At 35.5% G+C, this 22,863-nt stretch overlaps 1 protein-coding gene across 5 annotated transcripts in view; it reads left to right on the top strand.

Moving 5' to 3' along the window:
* The window catches only part of C1GALT1 (core 1 synthase, glycoprotein-N-acetylgalactosamine 3-beta-galactosyltransferase 1), a 33,502-nt gene that overhangs the window by 2,913 nt on the left and 7,726 nt on the right, over positions 1-22,863 (top strand). For 3 of the 5 annotated variants that reach the window (XM_054564396.1, XM_054564397.1, XM_054564395.1), the window contains exons 2-3: positions 14,626-14,862; positions 18,139-18,806. In XM_054564396.1, coding sequence (XP_054420371.1) covers positions 14,643-14,862; positions 18,139-18,806 — 888 coding nt within the window. In that variant the 5' untranslated portion in view covers positions 14,626-14,642. Of the gene's footprint in view, positions 1-5,958; positions 6,030-13,274; positions 13,289-14,625; positions 14,863-18,138; positions 18,807-22,863 lie in introns of those variants that run through there. The other 2 variants (XM_054564399.1, XM_054564398.1) reach the window with 2 other exon arrangements.

Below are 22,863 nucleotides of genomic sequence, written 5' to 3'. Positions count from 1 at the left end.
AGTTTTTGTCTTATAGGCAGTGGGGGTCCATGGAGGATTCATGGAGTGACGTTTCGAGACAGAATGGTGTTGAGTTGAGGAGACATAGCATTTGAGCAGGGAAACTGGTGAAACATTGCAGTACCTTAGGGGAGAGAGGAGGGTGTAAAATAGGACAAGTAGTAGAAATGGAGAGGAGAGGATGGATTAGAACACTATTTAGTAAATAAAATTGGCAAGATTTGGTAATTGGATGTGGGGTAAGGGTAAGGAGAGTGTTAACAATGTCTCCCTATTTTTTGCTTTAGATAACCAAATGGTTCCTAGTAAAATAGGAACCTATTGGTCAGTAATTTAGGTAATTACCAGTAATTTAGGTGAGATGAGCAGGCTTAAGGGAGGAAGGTGATGAGTCCGTTTTGGACATGTTGAATTTGAGATGCCTAAAGTCAGGTGGAAATGTCGTGTGCATATTATGATTCTGAAACTTGAAGAAGTCTGAAAAGGATCAAGAGATCTTTTCGTGTAACAAGTGTAGGAAAATTAGTGCAATTTAATTTCTTATATTATTTCACTCCCTATGTAAAGTAGCCTACCTTTAATTTTTTGTCAGAAAAGCAATAGGTGTGTACTTGATTTAAAAATCAAAAAACAAAAATGTTGTAATGTGAAAATAAATTTGTCCTTTCTGCCTTTGCTACCTAGTCTTAGTTTCCAGAGGTATTGCTTGTTAAATATTTTGTGTACAGTAGTTCCCCCTTGTGCATAGAGCATATGCTCCAAGATCCCCATTGGACACCTGGAACTGTGGATAGTACCAAACCGTGTTATACGTACCTTAGAGATAGTGTGAGTTTGGTTCCAGATGACTGCAATAAAATCAGTCATAATCTTTTTGCTGGTGGAGGGTTTTGCCGTCCATTTGTCAAAAAACGCAACATCTGTGAAGCACGGTAAAGCAAATCTTTTCATTTAAAGAAAGCACTTTTTACAGCTTCTCTTTGAGAGCAACACTGCTATTGTGCTTTGGGGCCATTATTTAGTAAAATAAGGATTACTTTAACATACCAGTCAATACCAGTGGATCTCATTAACCTGACTCCTAAAGTGACTAATGGAAGGGAAGCATATACAGCCTAGATGATGTACAAAATGACGAATCACATCCTGAGTAGTACAGAGTTGGATAGTGCAAGATTTCATCATGTTACCTAGAACAGTGTGCATTTTAAAAGTTATGAATTGTTTATTCTGGATCTTTCCATTTAATTTTTTTTTGGGGGGAGGACCACAGGTAACTGAAACCAGGGAAAGTGAAACTGGATTGGGGGAGGGGTTCTATACTTACCTTTCTAGAATTTTTTAAACTATACAGAAATATTTAAAAAACAAGTGCAGTCATGTGATAGAGACCATAGTAGTGCTTTGTCTTAAAAAATAAATCTTTTATCTCACATACTGTTAATACAACATTGTTACACGCTGTTAAGTGAGATTGTATTATGAGAAAAAATAAGTGAACTGGGTAAGGTGGAGACTGATGGATCTAGAGCATCATATCCATCATCTCTTTGGTGTAAATTAAAGGATGCACATATGTAAATAAAAGGGTGCTGATATAGGCATTACTTTTTCCCCCCAAGGATATACTAGTTACCTTTGGGGAGAACTAGTGTAGAAATGGGAAGGAAAACATTTTCTTTTCTGTATATTTTATTTTTTTCCTATGGTTTCAATTGAGTTTGTTTTACCTTAATAACAAAAAATGATAGTCTTTGCCAGAAGTGCAAAGATTTTTATTACTGAATTATGAATTATCATTTTCAACAGCTGCAGAGTATTTAATGCTATGGATTGTGCTATTTTTTAAATACTTCCTTGTCAATAAACAAACTTAGCTGTGGCTGCTGTGAACATCTTTCAGACCATGACCATAAGAGAAATTTCTAATTATGAAATGATGAGTCAAGGCATATTCATTTAAAAATCTTAAAAGATATTGCCAAATTGCCTTCCAAAAGACAATAAATATTGCGAGAAAGAATGTATGAGTGCCAGCGTTCTCACATAGGTATATCAATACTGGGTGGTTACTAAACTTAAATTTGTTTGCCAGTGTGTTAGGTTAAAAATAATATCTTCATTTAATTTATCTTTCTCTAATATGAATGAAATTTGAACATCATTGACCATTGTATTTTTTTTCTGTAAACCTTTTAAATGCTTTTATATAAGATTGAGTTTTTTGGTTTTTCTTTGATACTTTTTTTCTCTCCACAGATACTGTTTTGAACATTTACTGTAGAATCAGACCTTTGAACCAGCAATTTCACTGCCAAAAATTTACCCAATGAATAACCCCATACAGTTTTTCCGTAGTCACAGCTTTTGAGTTTTAGGAAGATCTCAGTTCATGACGTAAAATGTAAAAAGATGTTTTCTTCTAGCTTTGTTTTAATTTTATTTTTTAAATAATGAAATCTTGGAAATATTTGGAATTTGAGAAAGGTAAGGATCCAAATGGTTGCTTTTAACTTTTTCCAAAAAGATTAATCCAATCATTGCTTAAATAAGCCATCTTTTTCTTGATTGGAAATGCTGTGTGTATTATACATGAAATTTCCATATGTACTTTTTTAAAAGAAGCTTTATTTATTTATTTTTTAGAGAAAGGGGAAGGGAGGGAAAAAGAAATAGAGAGAAGCATCAATGTACAAGAGATAACACCAATTGGTTGCCTCTCATACATCCCCAGCTGGGGACCTGGCCGCAACCCAGGCATGTGCCCTGACTGGGAATCAAACCAGTGGCCTTTCAGTTTGAAGGCCAGCACTCAGTCTACTGAGTCATACCCACCAGGGCTGTACTTGTTTTTTTTAATAGACTATTTGATCTGATAAAAACCACTAAGGATAGCTTTGGGTTTACAAAGGTAGATTAATTAACTTGCTGCTGTGAGGGAGACTAAACACCAGAGGAACTGCCAGCATTTCACTAAATAAAGGGACAGGGTGATTATAGGGTTTTGGAGGGTGGAGTTTAGATAAAATTTAAATGAATCAATATTTGATAGGTTTAAAGCACAGGGAGGCTGTGGGTTAATTAACATGACACCTGTTGCCTTGGAGACTACAAAGTTAAATGTGGAATGTTCTGTCTGGGACACCCTTATCTGTGATTTAGAAATTGAGGCTGCTTCTGCTCCATTAATGATCCGTTGTCTGTACAAGAGTGGGATATTGTAATATCATTGATAAACTTTATGACAGTTTGGTTGTAGAGAAAAACATTTCTCAGCACTTAGTCTTTAGTATTAATTAACACACAAATTTACACAATTAAAATATTGTTATTCATAGATACATTGATATGCTTGTTTCATCTGGATATAAAATTATTACTATACCACTGTTTATTTTTGTTGATATAATTTAATATCTGGTATACCTAATCTACCCTCTCACCCCTGGTACCCTTTTCAAGAATTTCCTGGTATATTCACGTTTGTTTTTCCAAACAACACTTAGAGTAACTTTTACATTATTAAATTTTTAAAATCTTATATTTTAAGTGGGTCTGGTAGGCTTAGTTCATCACCTATACCCCTCTCCCGAATTTCTCTTGTTCACATGTTTATTTTTCCATACTTTTAGAATACTTTTTACCAAGCTATTTAAATTTTTAAAAATCTTAAATTTTTTGTTGGGATGCATTAATATATAAATTACTTTGGAGAAAATCAACACCTTTGTTACTGATTTTTTTCCCAATTTTTTTTATTGTGGTAAAATACACATAAAATTTACCACCTTAACTATTTCTAAGTGTAAGTTTCAGTGGTATTAAGTACATTTATATTGTTATGCAATTGAAACTCTGTACCCATTAAACAATAATTCTCTATTGCTCCCCTCCTCCAGTCCCTGGCAACCACCATTCTCTTTTCTCTTTGTGTGATTTTAACTAAGTATCTCATAGAGTAGAGTCATATCGTATTTGTCATTTTGTGATTGGCTTATTTCACTTAGCATAATGGCCTCATGTTTTATCCGCGTTAAAGCCTATTTCAAAATTTTCTTCCTTTTAAAGGCTGAATAATATTCCATTGTACGTATATACCACATTTTGCTTTTCCGGTCACCCATTGATGGAACTTGAGTTGCTTGCACATTTTAGCATTTTAAATAATGCTTCAATAAGTGTGGGTATATAAATATCTCTTTGAGACCTTGCTTTTAATTCTTTTGGACGTATACTCAGAAGTGGAATTGCTAAATCATATAGTTATTCTATTTATAATTTTCTGTGGAACTGCCTGCCATGCTACCCCCAGTATTTTCCACTGTGACTGTAGCACTTTAAATTCCCACCAACAGTGTACAGAAGTTTCCAGTGTACATCCTCACTAACACTGAATTTTTTTTTTTGTACCCATGCTAATGAATGAGAGATGATAATCTCATTGGTTGTTTTCATGATCAGTGATGTTTTGAGCATCATTTTATCCTCAGCATGCTCACACTTACTGGCCATTTGTGTGTCGTCTTTGGAGATGTGCCTGTTCAACTCCTTTGCTCATTTTTTAATTAGATGTTATTTTTCTGTGGTTAGGAGTTCTCTGTATGCTAGATATTAACCTTTTATCAGATATGTGACTTGAAAGTATTATCTTTTATTCTGTGGGTTGCTTTTTTACTCGCATTCCTATCTTTTGATGCACAAGCTTTTAAAATTTTCATAAAGCCCATTGTGACTTTTTTGTTGTCACGTGTGCCTTTGATATTATAGTCAAGAAATTATTGCCACTTCTAATGTCATGAAGCTTTTGTCCTATGTTTTCTTCTAAGAGCTTTATAATTTTAGACTTATGTTAAGGTCTTTGATCCATTTTGAATTAATTCTTATATATGATATTAGGTAAGGGTCCAACCTCATTCTTTTGCACGTGCATGTCCAAGGTTCCCAGCACATTTTGTTGAAAAGATTGTCCTTTGCCCATCCTGTAGACTTGGCCCCCTTTACAAAAATCTGTTGACAGTGAAAATGAGGGTTCATTCCTGTGCTCTTATGTCCAGTTGGTCTATATGCATATCTTTATGCCAGTGCTACACTGTTTGATCACCGTAGCTTTTGTAGTAAGTTTTGAAATCAGAATATGTGAGTCCTCTAGTGTTATTCTTTTTCAAGATTGTTTTTGGCTTTTTGAGGTACTTTGAAATTCCATGAAGATTTTATGATGGATATTTCTGTTTCTATCAAAAAAATATTGTTGGATTTTGATAGAGTTTGCAATGACTCTGTAGATCACTCTGGGTAGGTAACCTTGAAAGATAATTACACATCTATCCAGAATCAAGGAGGGCACTTTGGGCAGAAAAAATAGAATGGCCAAAGGCATCCATATGAACAGTCAAGACAGACTTTGGCAGATGGGTGAATATAGACTTTATGGATAGGAAATATCAGAAGTAAGAGAGCAAAAAGGTGAACTAGAGTCAGATGTTGTGTACCAAATAAACAATATGGACTTGATCCTGTGGTTTTAGAAAGTTTTATGTTTTTAAAAAAGACTGCTATGGGAAACCTCTATGGAGTTGTTAGTGAAGAGAAGTAAAATAGCCTAGGGAAGAATGGTTAAAGAATGAAAGAAAAGTGTCATGTCAGAGTTGGGTCACTGAAATAACATTTTGAAGGCAAAAAAAGGGAGTATGTTAAATAAAACCTTAACTTTTGAGTTTTTTTGGGTATCATGCCACATGGCAAGCTATTAAAAGTATTAGGAATTTACATAACTTTTATCCTGTATTATGTTTAAGTGATTAATGATTAAGTGAATTAATTTAAAGTACTTAGCAGAATAATTTTCACATTGAGTAATAATTCATTGTTATCTGTTTTTATTTGCTAGATCGTGCTTTAGATTTGACTGTTATTTTTTAAACCAAGTATACGAATGACCAACTGTGAGTGTTTTCCCAGGGCTCCAGACCTGCATCTCAAACAGCATGCTCAACATTTCTGCATCAGTGCCTTACCACTAGAGCTTTCAGGTAGACACAGTATGATACACTGAATCAATAACCAAAGTCTGTCATGTCTTTAAAATAATCTTTATTCATCCTGTTTACTTGTTGGATAGTCTGGCTTGGTATAAAATTCCAGATTGGAAATCATTTTTCCTCAGAATTTTGAAGGCATTTCTTTTTTTTTTTTTCCTGGCTTTCATTTTTGTGTGAAAGTACAAAACCATGTAATTCCTGACCTATTGTATGGAGCCTTTTACCCCTTTCTCTGAAAGCTTACAGAATGGTTTCCTAAGATTCTTTGTTGCAGGGTTGCCCTCACATTGCCAGAGCCTACTTTGCCAGTGAACAAAATGGTTTCTGAAGTTTTGTGATAGTGTATATTTATGGGTCTTTTTATTCATTGTGCTGGGTATCATTGGATCTTTTCAGTCTGTAAACTTCCGTGAAATAATTTAGATTTTGATGTCCATGTCCCTCTTTTATCTGCATCTCTAAGCTGATCCTCAGTTGTCAGTTTTCTCTCTTATTTTCCATTGTCTTGTCTCTTTGCTTTGCTTACTTTTGGGGCAATTTCCTTAACATTATCCTATAGCTGCTTTATTGAGGTTTTTATTTTTTTAAGTTTTAATTTGTAGGTGTTCTTTGTGTTCTCAGCACTTTTTATTTTTAAACTTGTAATTTGTTCTTATGAATAAAATAGCATGGCTTTTTTTTTTTTCTTTTGTCTCCAGATTTTAATGATAGTTTTTTTTTCTTGTTTTTTTGTTTTTTTAGTTTTCATCTCATTGCACATGAAATGTGCAACTTTTCTTCTAAGAAAAATTTGACTAGCTTGGCCTTTTTCTTTCATATTAGAGGCTTTCCTGAATATATTTGGTGATCCTTAAGTGGCCATTAATATATTCGAGTAGATAACTAAAAAAGGAATTGTAATCTCCTTCCTTGCCCATTCTTGGGCCCATCACCAGTGGTCTTCACTGTAGGATGATCCATCTGGAATGATTCATCACTGAACCTTTTGAGGATTTCCATAGTGCAAATCTAAACCAAATGGATTTTAACTTCCCCTCTCCTGAAGTCACTGTGGCAGATTGTGCTAATCTGTCTCTAGGCCTGTATACCCTTCCTGGTCACAGGCTCCTGTGTTTTCACTCTCAATATGTGTCTCCTAAGGTTCTTTGTTGCAGGGCTGCCTGTGCATTGCCAGAACCTACTTTACCAATGGACAGGCTATGGAAGTGTCTGGGAAATTGGTTTCCCCAGGACGGTCCTTAACCAGTGGTTACTTGTGTGGGTAAAACTCTGAAGTGTGTTGCCTTACATGGTCTCCAGAACTACTGTGCAGTATTGAGCTAAAATTATGTTCCATGGGATTTCGCCTGGTATCTTACCCTTGATTTCCTTCCCTTCCCTGTCTTACTTCCCTACAAGTTTTTCCAGGGAATATTTTCTAGTAAGTCACTTTCACACAAATGCCTCATCTCAGAGTTTGCTTCCACAGAACCCAACTTAAGATGACCACTAATGATTGGTCTGCATTCTCTTTGATAATGTATTATTTTGAAGTGCGATTGGATTCAGGTTTACTATGCTATCAATTTTGAGGGCTCATTTTAGATATTGGTATCAAGCTTTTATATAAAATAATTGGTTAAAGTCTACTACCTAATTTTCTAGAATGATTTATGTAACCTAAAAATTAAGTTTTTTGGAAGATTGAAGTATCCAGGAAAAGCCTGGATGTTTTTGAAGTCTTGACTTTTTGACAGCATTCTTTATTTCCTCTGTGGTCATTTGCCCATTTAGGTTTATAGCTTGAGTCAGGTTTGATAATTTGCTCTTTTAGAAATATGTGCTTCATTTGGGTTTTCATCTTTAACAACTGTTTGTCATGTAATGTGTTCTCTTGTCTTTTCATTTTATCTTTAAATGTTCCTATAGTTTGAATCCTGACTTGAATAAACCCAACTGTAAAAAAAAAAAAAGACATTTGTTAGTTAATTGATGCAATTTTGATTATAGAAGACAGTTGAGGAAATTTTATTAGACTGTGGTTTGGGTAAGTTCAAAGAATTATTAATTTTGTTAGGCATTTCATAATGGCATTGTGGCTTATAAGAACATTTCATATTTTCAGAGAAGTATATTAAAGTATGTAGAAATGAAATGACTTGATGTCTTGAATAAGCATTAAAATTCTCTGATTGACAAAATAATAAATGAAGTATAGCACATTTTATAATTCAATCTGTGTGATGGATATGTGAGGATTCATTGTTATACTTACATATGCATTTGAAGATTTTTATAATTAAACTTAAAAAAACAACAACAAACCCAACTATTACCCCTGTGATGTAATTAGAGTACTTCTTAGCATATTCTCCCCAACCCCCACTTCTTTTTCATTTACATGGTATGTCTTTTATGCGTAGGTGTTTTGTAGTTAAATTTATTTTGCGTAGGTTTTCTTTTCAGGATAATAACATTTCTGCTTTGTGTCATAATTAACACACACAGTTATTCCAGTTTTATATTGGAAAGGAGTACAGTCTTTTCATGTGTATGCTAACCCTTTCATTGAATGATTTCTTTATTTGTGAATTTTGTGTTTTTCTTTAAATCTGAATTTAACTCTCAGATGAACTGTTTAAGTAGGTAGTATTACTTAGGGTATATACATACTGAGTCATGGCATATTAGAACATGTCTGTTTTCTTGATTTTTTAGGAAGATTTTATTATTTATTTTTAGAGAGGGGAAGGAAGAGAGAAAGAGAGAGAGAGAAACAGCAATGTGTGGTTGCCTCTCATATACCCCCTCCTGGGGACCGGGCCCGCAACTCAGGCATGTGCCTTGACTAGGAATCGTGCTGGAGACTCTGGTTCGCAGGCTGGCACACAATCCACTGAGTCGCGCCAGCCAGAGCTGTTCTCTTGATATTTGAATGACACCTTCCTGATAATTTAAGTCTGTTGGCCTACTTGGGTTTTTTGCAGGGTTTTTGTTTGTTTTGGTATATAATAAAGAGGAGAAAGTTGCCTAATATTTTTTCTTTTGTAGTTCTGCCTAATATTTTGCCTTTGACTTGCTTTTTTCCCCTGGATAAATAGAGTTTTTATGTTTTTTTAAAGTGTGAAGTTCAGTATCTCTCTCAATACAGATCCATCTATATAGGTTTTTCCGGGGTCTATATGAGACCTTTAAATATTCATATCTCACTTCCCTTCAAGATGGCAGCATATGTAAATGTGGTACTCAAATCCTTCCACAACCACATCAAAATTATGACTAAACTAGAGAACAACCATCTTTCAGAACCACATGAAATCTGGCTGAATGGAAGTCCTAAAACTAGAAATGTAAAGAAAAAGCCACATTGAGAATGGTAGTAGGGGTGGACACACAGAAAGGCTGGTTCCACACTCGCATGGGTCAGATAAATAGTGGGAGGGATAGCTTGGCTGTGGACGTCCCCTATGAGGAGCAAGGGGTCCCATCCCCACACGGGACCACCCGGCCCAGGATTCCAGTGCCAGAAAGAAAAGTCCTCATAGCTTCTGGTTATAAAAACCAGCAAGATTAGAGGCTGAGGAACACAGAAGCTGTTGGAGTCTCTGCAATTCCTATAAAAGGGCCGGTACATGCACTTACTCTGACTCACTCCCTCTGAGCTCCAGCACTGGGACAGTTATTTAAGAGGCACCAGAGCTATACAGGGAAGAACTGAATTGTTTGGCATCAGGGCAAGAACTGAGGAGGCAGCTTTCTCCCAGTCAAGAGTACTGGCACAGGCCATTGTTCCTTTAATGAGCCCTCCCCCTGCAACCAGCAGGAGGATGCTAGATCTGAGATTCCATCAACCTGGCTCACTCTGTTTGCCCCCACCCTGGTGATCCCCTGAGGCCCGGCCCCACCGAACTTTTGGCCCCACCCAAGACAATGTTTCCAGTGGCTTTTCCATACAAATGGCTTACTTCGTTCATACTTAAGATTTTCCTAAATTCTCTCAAACAAGCAGCATCTGGCTTGCTTGTTTGAGCCCTGTACTTCTTGCTAAGTGGGCCTAGACACAGCAGTAGCAACAGCTGGCCTTGGTTCACAGATTGGCTTTACCTGGGTACACCCAAGCCCAGCACAAGTAACACCCATCTGCAAATCTTTTTATAGTTTATGCTGGGCGGCCCTGGGCAGAACACAGGTGGTGGCTGACCTTGGCCCGCACCCCCTGGGAGTCCCCAGAGCCTGTGCACCCAGTGGACAGCTTTAGACCACATTGAAGCACTGCCACCCAACCACCTCCACGAGAGACACACGCAAGGGGCAGACTCAGCAGCAACCAGAGTCCTGCTCAAGTAAGTCCTGCTGTGTGGGTTGGGCCTCTGCACAGCTGATCCTCCATGTGGTCAGCAGTTGGCAGTCAGTGATCACAGCCAGTCTGTGAAGCTGATTGGCCTAGGTAAATCCCTTTCACTGATCTGCTAAGAGCAATCAAGGCTCAACTACAAGAGGAGGGTAAACAGCCCACATATGGGGCACACCTGGAATGCCCAGCTTGGGTGATAGGCGACGCTGAGCCACCGGACCCTACTGGACACTTACTACATTAGTCCACTCTACCCAGCCTGGGAAGAAGTAGCAGCTCTACCCAATATATAGAAACAAATACAGGGAGGCTACCAAAATGAGGGGACAAAAAAACATGGCCCATATGAAAGAACAAAACAAAACTCCAGAAAGAGAACTAAACAATGTGGAAACAAGCAATCTACTAGATGCAGAGTTCAAAACAGTGGTTGTAAAGATGCTCAATAAACTTAGAATATCAACAGCATAAAAAAAAGAACCAGTCAGAAATGAAGGATACACTTATTGAAGAATAATTTACAGGGAATCAACAGTAGAGTGGAAGAAGCCAAGACTCAAAGCAGCGATTTGGAATATAAGGAAGCAACAAAACAAAACACACCTAATCAAAACAGCAAAAAGAAAACAGAATCCAGAAATATAAAGATAGTGTAAGGAGTGCCTGGGACAACTTCAGTCATACCAACATTCACATCATGGGGGTACCAGAAAGAGAAAAGAGAGGAAGAAATTGAAAACCTATTTGAAAAAAATGACAGAAAACTGCCCTAACTTGGTAATGGAACTAGACATACAAGTCCAGGTAGCACAGGGAGTCCCAAACAAGATGAATCCAAAGAGGCTTACGCCAAGGTACATCATAGTTAAAATGCCAAAGATGAAAGATGGATTCTTAAAAGCAGCAAGAGAAAAGCAGTTACCTACAAGGGAGCTTCCAAAAGTTCAAAAGAAACTTTTCAGGCCAGAAAGGATTGTCAAGAAATACTCAAAGTAATGAAAAGCAAGGTCTTACAATCAAAATTACTCTACCCTGTAAAGCTATTATATAGAATTGAAGAGCAGATAAAGAGCTTCCCAGACAAGAAAAAGCTGAAGTAGTTCATCACCACCAAACCAGTATTACATGAAGTGTTAAAGGGACTCTTTAAGAAAAAGATCAAAAATATGAACAGTAGGCAGCAATAAACAATATATCAACAATTGAATCTAAAAAAGAAAATAAACAAACAAGCAGAACAGACACAGAATCATAGATTCAGAGAATGTTTGACAATTGACAGATGGGAGGGAGGTGGGGGGGTGGGCAGAAAAGGTGAAGGGTTTAAGAAGTACAACTTTGTTGTTACAGAATAGTCATGGGGATGTAACAACTATTTATGATGTCAGAGTGGTCAAAATTTATTGGTATGATCACTTCTTAAGATGTCTTATCACTGGGGTGTACACTGGAAACTAATGTAACAATGTTTGTCAACAGTAATTGAAAATTTAAAGTGATTAAAATAAAAGATGTGCTGCCAAGAAATAATTCAGATGCATGTCTTCCATTTCAGTGCATTTTCTTTTACTATATTGGACATATTTTCTATTTTGTTTATTCTGTTCTTTTTGGGGGATATAAGTCCCCTGTCCGGTTGCTCTCTATTCCTTATCTTTCACATCATTCAGTAATTGTTTTACTCTCTTCCATTTCAGAGATATTAAAGTAATTCTATACAGTTTAAGATTTTCTTTTTGTGGAGTAAATATTCAGAACTGTTCTTTCACCTACCTTTTGCATCCTATGTTTAATTTTTTTCCCACTGCAAAATTATGTAGGTTCTATGTATTTGTTTATTCGTTAAAAAATTCATTTTAGCTAATCTTAAAATTGTATAGATGGAAATTCTCTTCTACTACCTCCCACTTGTACGTGATTATTTTATGCACCATTTGGATCTTTCCTTTAAAATTTGAGCTGGAGATTTATTTGCTGCCGGTGGTGATAGTTTCTAGGTAGCCATTTAGCTACTCAAAAGAGGTAATTGGGGAGGTGAGATCTTTTATGTGTGTGTTTTAAAAACTAGGTGGTAAGGGGTGCTTTACCAGGTTGGGGGCATACCATTCAAATGTGTTTGGTCATTTTCCCCATTTTGTTACGGTGAGTAGTTTACTTTGATAAGAAGTTGGGTTCATTTCATGAGTCAGAATACATTTTTCTCCACATAGTCACTTTCATCCATAGTGGCCAGACACCATTTTACATTCCCACCAGCAATATTTAGTGACTGGTTTCTTCATATCCTTAGCAGGATTTGGTGGTATCACTATTTTTTTTATTTTAGCCATCCTTATGGGTTTGTAAAGATACTTCTTTTTAGTTTTAATTTGCATTTTCCTAATGGCAAATGAAATTGAACATTTTTTTATTTGCTTGTCATTTGTTCATCCTCTTCAATGAAATGTCTGTTCTTCTCCTTCTCATTCTCTAATTTGACTTTTGTTTTTTTGCTGTTCATTTTGAGAATTCTTTATATATTCTAAATACTAGTTCTTTTGTTAGATACGTGGTTTGCGAATATTTTCTCCCAGTTTAGCTTGTCTTTTCAGTTTCTCAGTAGCATCTTTTGCAGAGCACAGGTTTTAATTTTAATGAAGTCCAGTTTATCATTTTCTTTCCTTTTATGAATTGTGCTTTTGCTGTCAAGTCTAAGATTCTCTGCATAGCTCTAGATCCAGGTTTTTTTGTGTGTGTGTTTCTTTTTAAGTTTTATAGTTGCATGTTTTACATTTAAGTCCAGGATCCATTTTTGTATGAGGTATGAGACTTAGGTCAGGATTTTTTTTTTTTTTCCTCTAGGGGATGTCCAGCAACATTTATTGAAAAGTCTTATCTTTCCTCCACTTAGCTGTTTTTATACATTTGTCAAAAATCAGTCGAGTATATTTATGTGAGTCTATTTTTCAGTTGTCTGTCCTGTTCCATTGATCCATGAGCCTTATAAGTACCGTACAGTCTCAGTTTCAGTCAGTATTATGACGTCTTAAACACAGGTAGACTAATTCTTCTCACTTTATTCTTCTTTTTAAAAATTGTAGCTATTCCAATTTATTTACCTTATCTAAATTTTAGAATAATCTTGTCCGTATAAGAAATCTTGGAGGGATTTTCATAGAAATTGCATTAAACCCATGTATTCAGTTGGGGAAAATTGACATCTTTATTGTGTTGTATTCTAATACATGAACATGATCTGTCTCCCCATTTAGTTAGGTCTTGTTTGATTTTTTATCAGCATTATTTAGTCTTTAATCATATCAGTTTTGGGCATGGCTCCAATTGTTTTATGTTTTCTGTAATCTTTATCTTTAAAGGGGTCATTTACAGGATGCTTGCTTAAGAGGGATAAATGTCAGAAATGTGTAGTCAGCATTCAAAGTTTGTTTAGATTTTTGTAATTTCCCTTTTTTAAAAATATATTCAAGTAAATCTAATCTAATATGTTAAGTCTCTAAGATAGCATAACAGGTATAATCCAAATTCTGTAAACGATAGCAAAATGATGAAGAGTCTGAATTCTTGATTTACATCACTAGTGTGACCCTGATAAGGTTACTGATCTCTAAATTCATCTATGAATGGGATTAATAGTGCTTAGTTTTGGTGCAGGACTCAAATGTTAGCTGTAATTATCTCTCCTTCTATCTCTCCCCGTTATTTATAAAGATGCTCTGCCATTACAGATAGAAAGAGCGTCTCTTCCTAGATGTAATGGTATTCACCAAGAGTTGTTTCTGGTTGATGGGATTTAGGGTAATTTCTTTCTTCATTCAGTGCTTTATTGTGTGCTTCTTTAAAAAACAGCAAATAACACAAAGTTTTTCCTTAATAAAGTAAAAATATAAATTTTAGTTGTCCCAGAACTTTTTTTGCATCTGAAATCTCAGTTGTTGAGCCTGGAAATCTGTATTTTTAAGCTGCTCCTCAAGTGATTCTGATTGAATCATGTTTTCCCATACTCGTATTTACCTAGGTCCCACCCCAGCAATGGTTATTCATTTTATTGACTTGTCCATAGTGTACTGTTTAAGCAGCAAACAGAGGTGTAAACTCATAGATAAACGTTAAATACACTTAGATATGCTCTCATAGGAAAGGGATTAACTTTCTAATTGTAGCTAAGTTATCAGACTTTTTACTTGTGGTATGTATAGTGCTCTATAATTTATAACATACTGCTTTTTTTTTTTTTTTTTTTTTTTTTTTTTGCAGAAATACACTTTCGGGAAATGGCCTCTAAATCTTGGCTAAATTTTTTAATCTTCCTCTGTGGATCAGCAATTGGATTCGTTTTATGTTCTCAGCTATTTAGTATTTTGTTGGGAGAACAGGATGACACTCAGCCTAAGATTATTCATAATGATCCTCATGCTAAGCATTCAGATGATAATGGACAGAATCATCTAGAAGGACAGATGAACTTCAATGCAGATGCTAGTCAACATAAAGGTATAGTTTATTAAGAAGTAAACAAATTTTTCAGTCTATGTAAGTATTGAAAAAATTGGAAGAAGTTACACAAAAAAGTTACATGAATTTTATTATATCACACTATATTTTATTATATCACACCATATTTTCTTATAAAAATGATCTTAATTCCAGATACGAAATATTTAATATTCTCGGTTTACCTCGGAAAAGGAAATTGCTAAAACCTAGATGTATTTAGGTAGTAAAATACTAATTTTGAATTTATTTTTTGGTAGAAACTGTTCAGAAACTAATTTGGGAAAGGCAAAGCTTTTCAGACTAGATTTGTTTCTGAAAATTTTTGTTTAGTATAATTTTGTTACCATGGTTTATATCTATCTTTGGATTTAGCTTTTATCTTATTTTGATCTTAGTTTTTGCTTCTCATATTTTCTTAGAGAAACACAAGAGGTATATATAAATTTCCATTTATATTTTTATTAGTAGTTAATATCACTAATCTTTTTTTCCTTTTGAGAAGCATAAAGAATTAAGGAATTAGAAAGCTATATATGTGTTACAATGACTTCCAATTTTTCCTACTTTATATCTATAACTAGATTTTCTCAGTTGAGTCCTCTGTGTGCCCATTAAATGCAGGTTTTCTCCAAGTTTCTGTCCTTTGGCTCTTCTTTGCCTGTGTGATGTCATCAGCCCCTATAGTTTTAATTTCCCTCTCTTCCTTACTGTCTTTTCTTCAACCCCATTCTAGATACCAAAGATCTCTACAAATTTTATGGTTTATGTGACAGAAAATACAAGCAGTCTGAAAACAGAGTTCTAGGATTCAGAGGGTCGCCATTAAGAGTTGTTTCTCTTACCTTTCTGGCTGTAAATGACTTATTTCCCACCTCTCAAGCAGAGGGTCTAGTGTAAGCTGTCAAAAGCACATGCATACTTCTACAAATTATCTTATGTTGTGTGAATGTTTATATAACTCATTTAACTCCAAGCAGGTGGTCTGTGTTCTTATTGTAAAGCAGTTTGATCACTATGCACTTCCTCTGTAGCATTGCCCCAAGTCTTGAAATAATCAATTGGATTGAGGCTCCTCTAGTACTAGTAGGCTGTGCTAGCTTGGCCTTACTGCAGGCACATACACAAAATGAAGAGTATGCTAAAAGTTGTCTTTTTCCCTCAGATTTAACATGTGCAAATGAACTCCTTTTCTTTTCCTTCCTACTCCTAAAACTTCTCTACCTCCTTTATTTCTTATTTTATATAGCTCATTACCGTCTGCCTATGCTAGAAACCAAAGTCATGGTAGATGCTTTTCTTTGCTTACCAATTTCATTTGTGACTTAAATCTTAACAGTTCACCTGCTTTACCATTTTTCAGATTTCTGTCAATACATAGTGCATTTCCTCTAGTTCAGATCTTCTGTATACTCATGTACCTGCATTCAACTAAGCTTCACCATGCCTTTTGTCCTTTCTTCTGGTGAACATCTACTCATTTAAAGACCCGTTTTTTGTATCACCTCTTATTTTTTGCTGGTATGCTTTGTCTCCCCTTCTTCTTTTTTCTAGCCAAGTTCCCATTGCACTGCTTTCTTTTGCCACAGCACATCAAACCCTTTGTACATACCTCCTAAATTATAGCATCTCCTTATCTCTTTAGTATGTGGCAGGTGTAGGTTTGCACATGTGTGTAATTCATCTTTTTATCTCCTGTGCTAGCACATGCTTATTACAAAGTAATTAATGAATGATGATTTCATATGTCTGTATAAGTAGTAATTGGGCTCCAAAGTATAAGAATTGTGAATGCTCTCAGATTGGAAGTAGGGTGATTTTGTCTGTTTTTAGATTATGAGTTCTTGATACTCAAGAGCGGCAAGAGTTTATTTTCATGCCCTGCCCCAACCCTGCCTTCTCATCCCTCTCAATCAGTTAACTAGAAATTTACGTCTTTGTTAATTTTTTATAGGACTGAGCCTTTGTAACTCACTGGTTCACCTAAACTTTAAGGATATGCTTTCTGAGGATTCGTCCTAGAGCATTACCACACATAATATGGATTTTTCAGACTTTAATAAGTATTGAAATCACAATTATACAGAAACTTTATGATAATTTGACAGTAATTTTACCTAAATATAAAAACTTATTGGGACTTGTTTTTTATATTTCTTTTTAAATTTTTAATTTTCAGTATTTCACTTTTAGCATGTTGTTGAAAGTATAGATCTCTAACTGCTGGAAGTAAAAATTGGTCCTCACCAAGCACTGATCTAGAATCTAATAGTTGGACTCTTCCTCTGTACCAGTGTTACTCAAAATGTGATCCTGGCACGACAGCCTGTGAACTGTTTGTTACCTGTCTGCACCCAGATAAGGAGCTTGCACCAGGATGTAAATCATTTAAGCTCACTGCTTAAGGACATTTTTTGAGGGGGGAGGGGAAACCCAAGTTTTCCTCGATGAAAAAATTAATATGGTGCTTTATATTCTGATATAAGCTCCTCACATTTCTTTGCAAACTCATACTTTGAAAAATACTTCTAGACAATATTGGAAATACTGTGTCTACTTATTCATCTGTTCTTTTCTGACTGGTGGATTTACATTTTGTAATGAGGTATGTTACTAATAGAAGTAATCTCAACTGTACATTAATGCCTCTTCTTCAAACTGGGGTAGTTAGGAAAGCCTTTTGAAGCCGCCTCAGAGTACTTGTAGAAATTAATACCAGTGGACTCTTGTGGGCTTCAAAATGAACTGCCAGTTCAGCAACATGCCTTTCCTGCCTTTAAGAGTTTATTCCAAGCAATGAAAAATTTTGTTAAGAACCAGCTGGCGCTGTCTTTGTAGAATGAAGTGAAAAGCAGACTCTAAGGCAGTGCTTAAACTGCACACAAATCACCAGGAGAACTTGATAAAATGCACATTCTGATTCGGTGGTCTGGGGTGGGACTTGAGAGGTGCAACATTTCTGACAAACTCCCAGGTGTTGCTGATGCTATTTGGTCAGTGAACCACAGGAACAGTAAGAATTTAATTCATAGTGACAACTCTTGTTAGCTCCTGTGATCTCTTCGGTAAGATTGACAAGAAGCCAATAAATCGGAATGTCCATTCATATTAGACTGAATTTTGCTTTCTTTCAAATTAAATCACTAATGGTAGCTAGGTTAATAGAAGCAGGGGTGGGGGTGGTTCTTTGAAATTGTCTAAGGAAATGTCTTTAGCATAATTTGTTCGGATTTTACGTATATGTAAATATAACTTAAATTTTTTTTTGTTTAATAGATGAGAACACAGACATTGCTGAAAACCTCTATCAGAAAGTTAAAATTCTTTGCTGGGTTATGACAGGGCCTCAAAATCTAGAGAAAAAGGCTAAGCATGTCAAAGCTACATGGGCCCAGCGCTGTAATAAAGTGTTGTTTATGAGTTCAGAAGAAAATAAAGACTTCCCTGCTGTGGGATTAAAAACCAGAGAAGGCAGAGACCAGCTGTACTGGAAAACAATTAAAGCTTTTCAGTATGTTCATGATCACTATCTAGAAGATGCTGATTGGTTTATGAAAGCAGATGATGATACATATGTTATACTAGACAATTTGAGATGGCTTCTGTCAAAACACAACCCTGAAGAACCCATTTATTTTGGGAGAAGGTTTAAGCCCTATGTAAAGCAGGGCTACATGAGTGGAGGAGCAGGGTATGTACTGAGCAAAGAAGCCTTGAAGAGATTTGTGGATGCATTTAAAACAGAGAAATGTACACATAGTTCCTCCATTGAAGATTTAGCACTGGGGAGATGCATGGAAATTATAAATGTAGAAGCGGGAGATTCCAGAGATACCACTGGAAAAGAAACTTTTCATCCCTTTGTACCAGAACACCACTTAATCAAGGGTTATCTACCTAAAACATTTTGGTACTGGAATTACAACTATTATCCTCCTGTAGAGGTAAGTTTAGAAATTTTACTACAGTATAAATACTCAGCTGACTTTTGCTTACTTAAAATAAAAAAACTAGCTAATATCTGTCTGTTTCTTTAGAACCACTAAAAATCTCCTTTTGTCTTTTTACGGAGTGACAGTATAACAAAGTAAATGAGAATAAGAGTGTCAGCAATAGTCATTCAACAAACATTGGTACTGCTGTATTCCAGGCACTAGACAGGAGTGAATATAGCCAACTTCCATTCCTCATGAACCTTACATTTTAGATGAGGAAATGTACAATAAACAAACAGACTAATCAAGATATAATGTGATTCTAGTCTGTGGTAACTTCCCTGGGGGAAAAAAAAGCCAGGTAAGGGGTTGGAGAGTGACTCAGAACGAAGTGGGATACTCTAGTTTGAGTCATTAAGGAACAACGCATCAAAAGACATTGAGATTCAAGTCCTGCTCTCCCACTTAACAGTTGAATGACCTGGGATGGACAGAATTTAACTTCCTAGCATCAGTTTCCTCATCTGTAAAATGGACATGATTTACTTGTCTTATCCAGTTGTAATTATGGTGTAGTACAGTGCCTGCCATACACTAAGCACCTAATAAGCCTTAGCTCTTGTATGACACCTTTAACTTATATTACTGAAAACTTTATCTAAAGTGAATTATTTTATTAAATTTCCCAGATGTACAGACATATTTGAGAAGAGTATAATATCTTGTACCCACAAACCAGCTTTACCAAATATTAATCTTTTTGCTATATTTGCATCAGGTTATTTAAAATAAAAGGGTATAGATATAGTTGAGGCTTGTGTATCCTCCCCAATCCAGTTTTCCTACCTCCTTCTTCAAATAATCACTGTCATGAATTTAGTATTTATCATTGCCATCCTTGTTTTTATTTTTTCTACGTGTTTATGTATCCATAAGTAATAGAGTATTGTTTTGCAGATTTTTAAATAAATGGAATTAAACCATATGTATCCTTGTACATTTGCCCTTTTCACACAGTAAAATTTATCAATTAATCTATGTATTTGCTTCATTACTTTAAACTGCTGTGTAATAATCTAATATGGTGGTTTTCAACCGGAGTGCTGCAAGAATTTTTAAAACATTCAGTACCTGATTATTTTATTAAGGGGCACTGACCTCTTTTCCCTTAAATTGTCAAATAAAAAAATCTGAACAGCCAACACAATAGTAGCCGTCCAGTGTGCATGAATCAGAATTATAACTGTTTTCTTGTCAGATCAGCAAAAAAAAATGTATTTTTTGGTGTCCTGCAGAATTTTAGTAATTAGTTTATATGTGCCATGACATGAAAAAGGTTGAAAAGTGCTGATATGATATATGGATGTACTGTAATTTATCCATTCTTCTAGTGATAAACGATTGTTGCCAGTTTTTTGCTCTTATAAGTATTGCAGCAGTGAATGAAGGAGAACAAGAATCATGAAACTCAGCTTTTAAACTCAGCTTTTAAACTCAGTCCTGTTATTGTTGGGTTGGCCAGAAAGTTCATTTGGTTTTTTCCATAAGATGGCTGTAGTAGCGCTTAGTTGTCTTTAACTTCATTTGAAAGAATTTTTTTAGATTGTATTGTGGCAGCTGTTGTATCAGTGTGCATTTTAAAAAAAAATCAAAATTGCTGGATTTTTGTGTAGCCACTTTAATATTGAAAATGGAAGAAAATACACAACATTCTTGTCATATTATGCTTTATTATTTCAAAAAGGATAAAGACAAGTGAAATGCAAAAAAAGATGTGTACAGTGTATGGGAAAGGTGCTGTAACTGATCAAACATGTCAAAAGTGGTTTGCAAAGGTTTGTGCTGGAGATTTCTTGCTGGACGATGCTCCATGGTCAGTAGGCCAGTTAAAGTTGATAGCAGTCAGATCGAGACATTGAGAACAATCAATTTATACCACGCGAGAGATAGCAGACATACTCAGAATAACCAAATCAATAGTTATTGGTGACAGTGAACAGTGTCTTTTATTTTACGGAAAAAACCATATGGACTCTTTGACCAACCCTATCATTAATAATGTCTTTAGGCAAGTTACTCGGACTCTTGCCTCCTTTTCCTCTGGCCCTGAGATACAAGTAAGTATTTCGAGCTATCATTCCACTCTTCACCAGTCAGCACTTTCAGATCATCACCTAGAATAGTCGTTCTCAACCAGGGACTTTTTTTTGTTTTTTCCACCCAGAGGACATTTAGCAAATCTGGAGGCATTTTGGGTTGTTAACCAAGGGGTTAGAACTGGCATCTAGTGGTAGAAACCCACAAGATTGTAAACCCACTAAATGCTGAACATTCTACAACACATAGTACAGCCCCCAACAACAAAGAATCACAATATTTGGCCCTAAATGTCAGCATCATTGATGTTAAGAAACCCTGACCTAGAACATCTGACCCAAGCTTTAGGTAACCAGCTTTAAAGGAAACTTTGAAGCAAACCATTACTACCTCTGCTATCATCCACCAGAATAGTGTGTTCTTGGTACTTAATACATACATGATACCTAATTCTTACAGTAATTCTGCATTTAATAGGTGACAAAACTGAAGTTCGGAAAAATAAAGTGACTTGCCTTTCTTGATAACTAGTTTACGCATTATTGCAAACCACGTGATTCTCAAAACTCTTTTCATTCTGAGTTCTCCTTTGTGATTAATGGGTATGTACCCCAAAAGGGTGAGGATAGGAGGATATGTTAGAATAAGTATTCTGTTGTTAGGATAAAATTCCACTTTCATAAATAAACTTTAAAGATCAGTTCTATGTAATGAGTCTGTCTGAAACCTTATGCTACATTTTATTTCTGTTGTAGATGCAAAATTTTGTAGACTGTAAAGTAGATGCACCCCCCAAGCCTGTGTTTTGATAGTCTATTTTTGTTTTGTTTTAATGAGGTGCTACTTTGGGTGCTTTTTTGATGTAAACTTTTCTTAGTATATTCTGACCATTCCAAGGTTACTTGACCTCTTCTTAATTTTTATCCCTTTGCATACAGAAATATACCCAAACCCAAAAACTTTATAAATTAATGTAACAAATGCACCTAAAGGCATGAAACATCACCAAAATTATCTGATATTGGAGTATCATAATTACCATTATTTTGTAACCAGTAAAATATCCTTTAAGCATACTGCCCATCATTCCCATCAACAAGTAGATGGGAATTCCCACCAACCTAACAATATGCTTTATATGAACAAATAAATATTTCTATAGTGCATCTTTTATTTAAACTGTTGTTTTTAAAATGTACAGCAAAGTTTATGTTTCTTTTCCCCCTCTAAAAATTTATTTGGTTGCATTAAAGACTATAAAATAGACCTGGGAGTACCAAAACTGACCCAACTTTCTAATGTTGGCTCTTTTCTCTTATCAGACTTCCATTATTACTCATCCATTTAACAAACTTTCTTCTCCCTAAGTTACTGTTTTTAAAGCCATCCTAAATTTCATACATTTATTCTCTGTAGTAATCACTAAAAATGCAGTGTAGAAAATTTTTACATAGTCAGGGAGTAAGATACTCTAGTTCAAGGGTCCCCAAACTCCAGCCCACAGACCTGTAAGAGTCCAGGTCTGTTAGGAACAAGGTCCACAACAGGAGGTGATCTTGAATGTAATGTGTTTGAATCATCTTGAAACCATCATTCCCTACCCCGGTCCATGGAAATACTGTCTGTCTGCCACAAAACTGGTCCCTGGTGTCCAAAAGGTTGGGGACTGCTGTTCTTCTAGTTGATCTGAGAGTTATGTTCTTAAGTTGGTTCTTCAGAACTTACTATTCATACTTCTCATACCACCTGCTCACCTCCCTATAAGTAAGTCTATTCTCTGGGAATTTGCAGAGAATTTCACCAGAATTTGCGGCTATAATATAGTGGATTTAAAAGAGATATATGTGTGTATTTATATATATAAACACATATCCTTCTACATGTGAAATTGCCTTTTCATAGGTCAGAAATAATCAAATATGATTTATTCTCTTCTTCAGTTTTATTTACATTAATTCATCTGAAACTT

This window comes from Pteronotus mesoamericanus, unplaced genomic scaffold, assembly GCF_021234165.1.
Source record: "Pteronotus mesoamericanus isolate MK-2021 breed Mesoamerican mustached bat unplaced genomic scaffold, CSHL_Meso_final scaffold_85, whole genome shotgun sequence".
In the NCBI taxonomy this organism is placed as follows: domain Eukaryota; kingdom Metazoa; phylum Chordata; class Mammalia; order Chiroptera; family Mormoopidae; genus Pteronotus; species Pteronotus mesoamericanus.
Note: the sequence above shows the minus strand (reverse complement) of the source record. Positions and strands in the feature narration are given on the sequence as shown.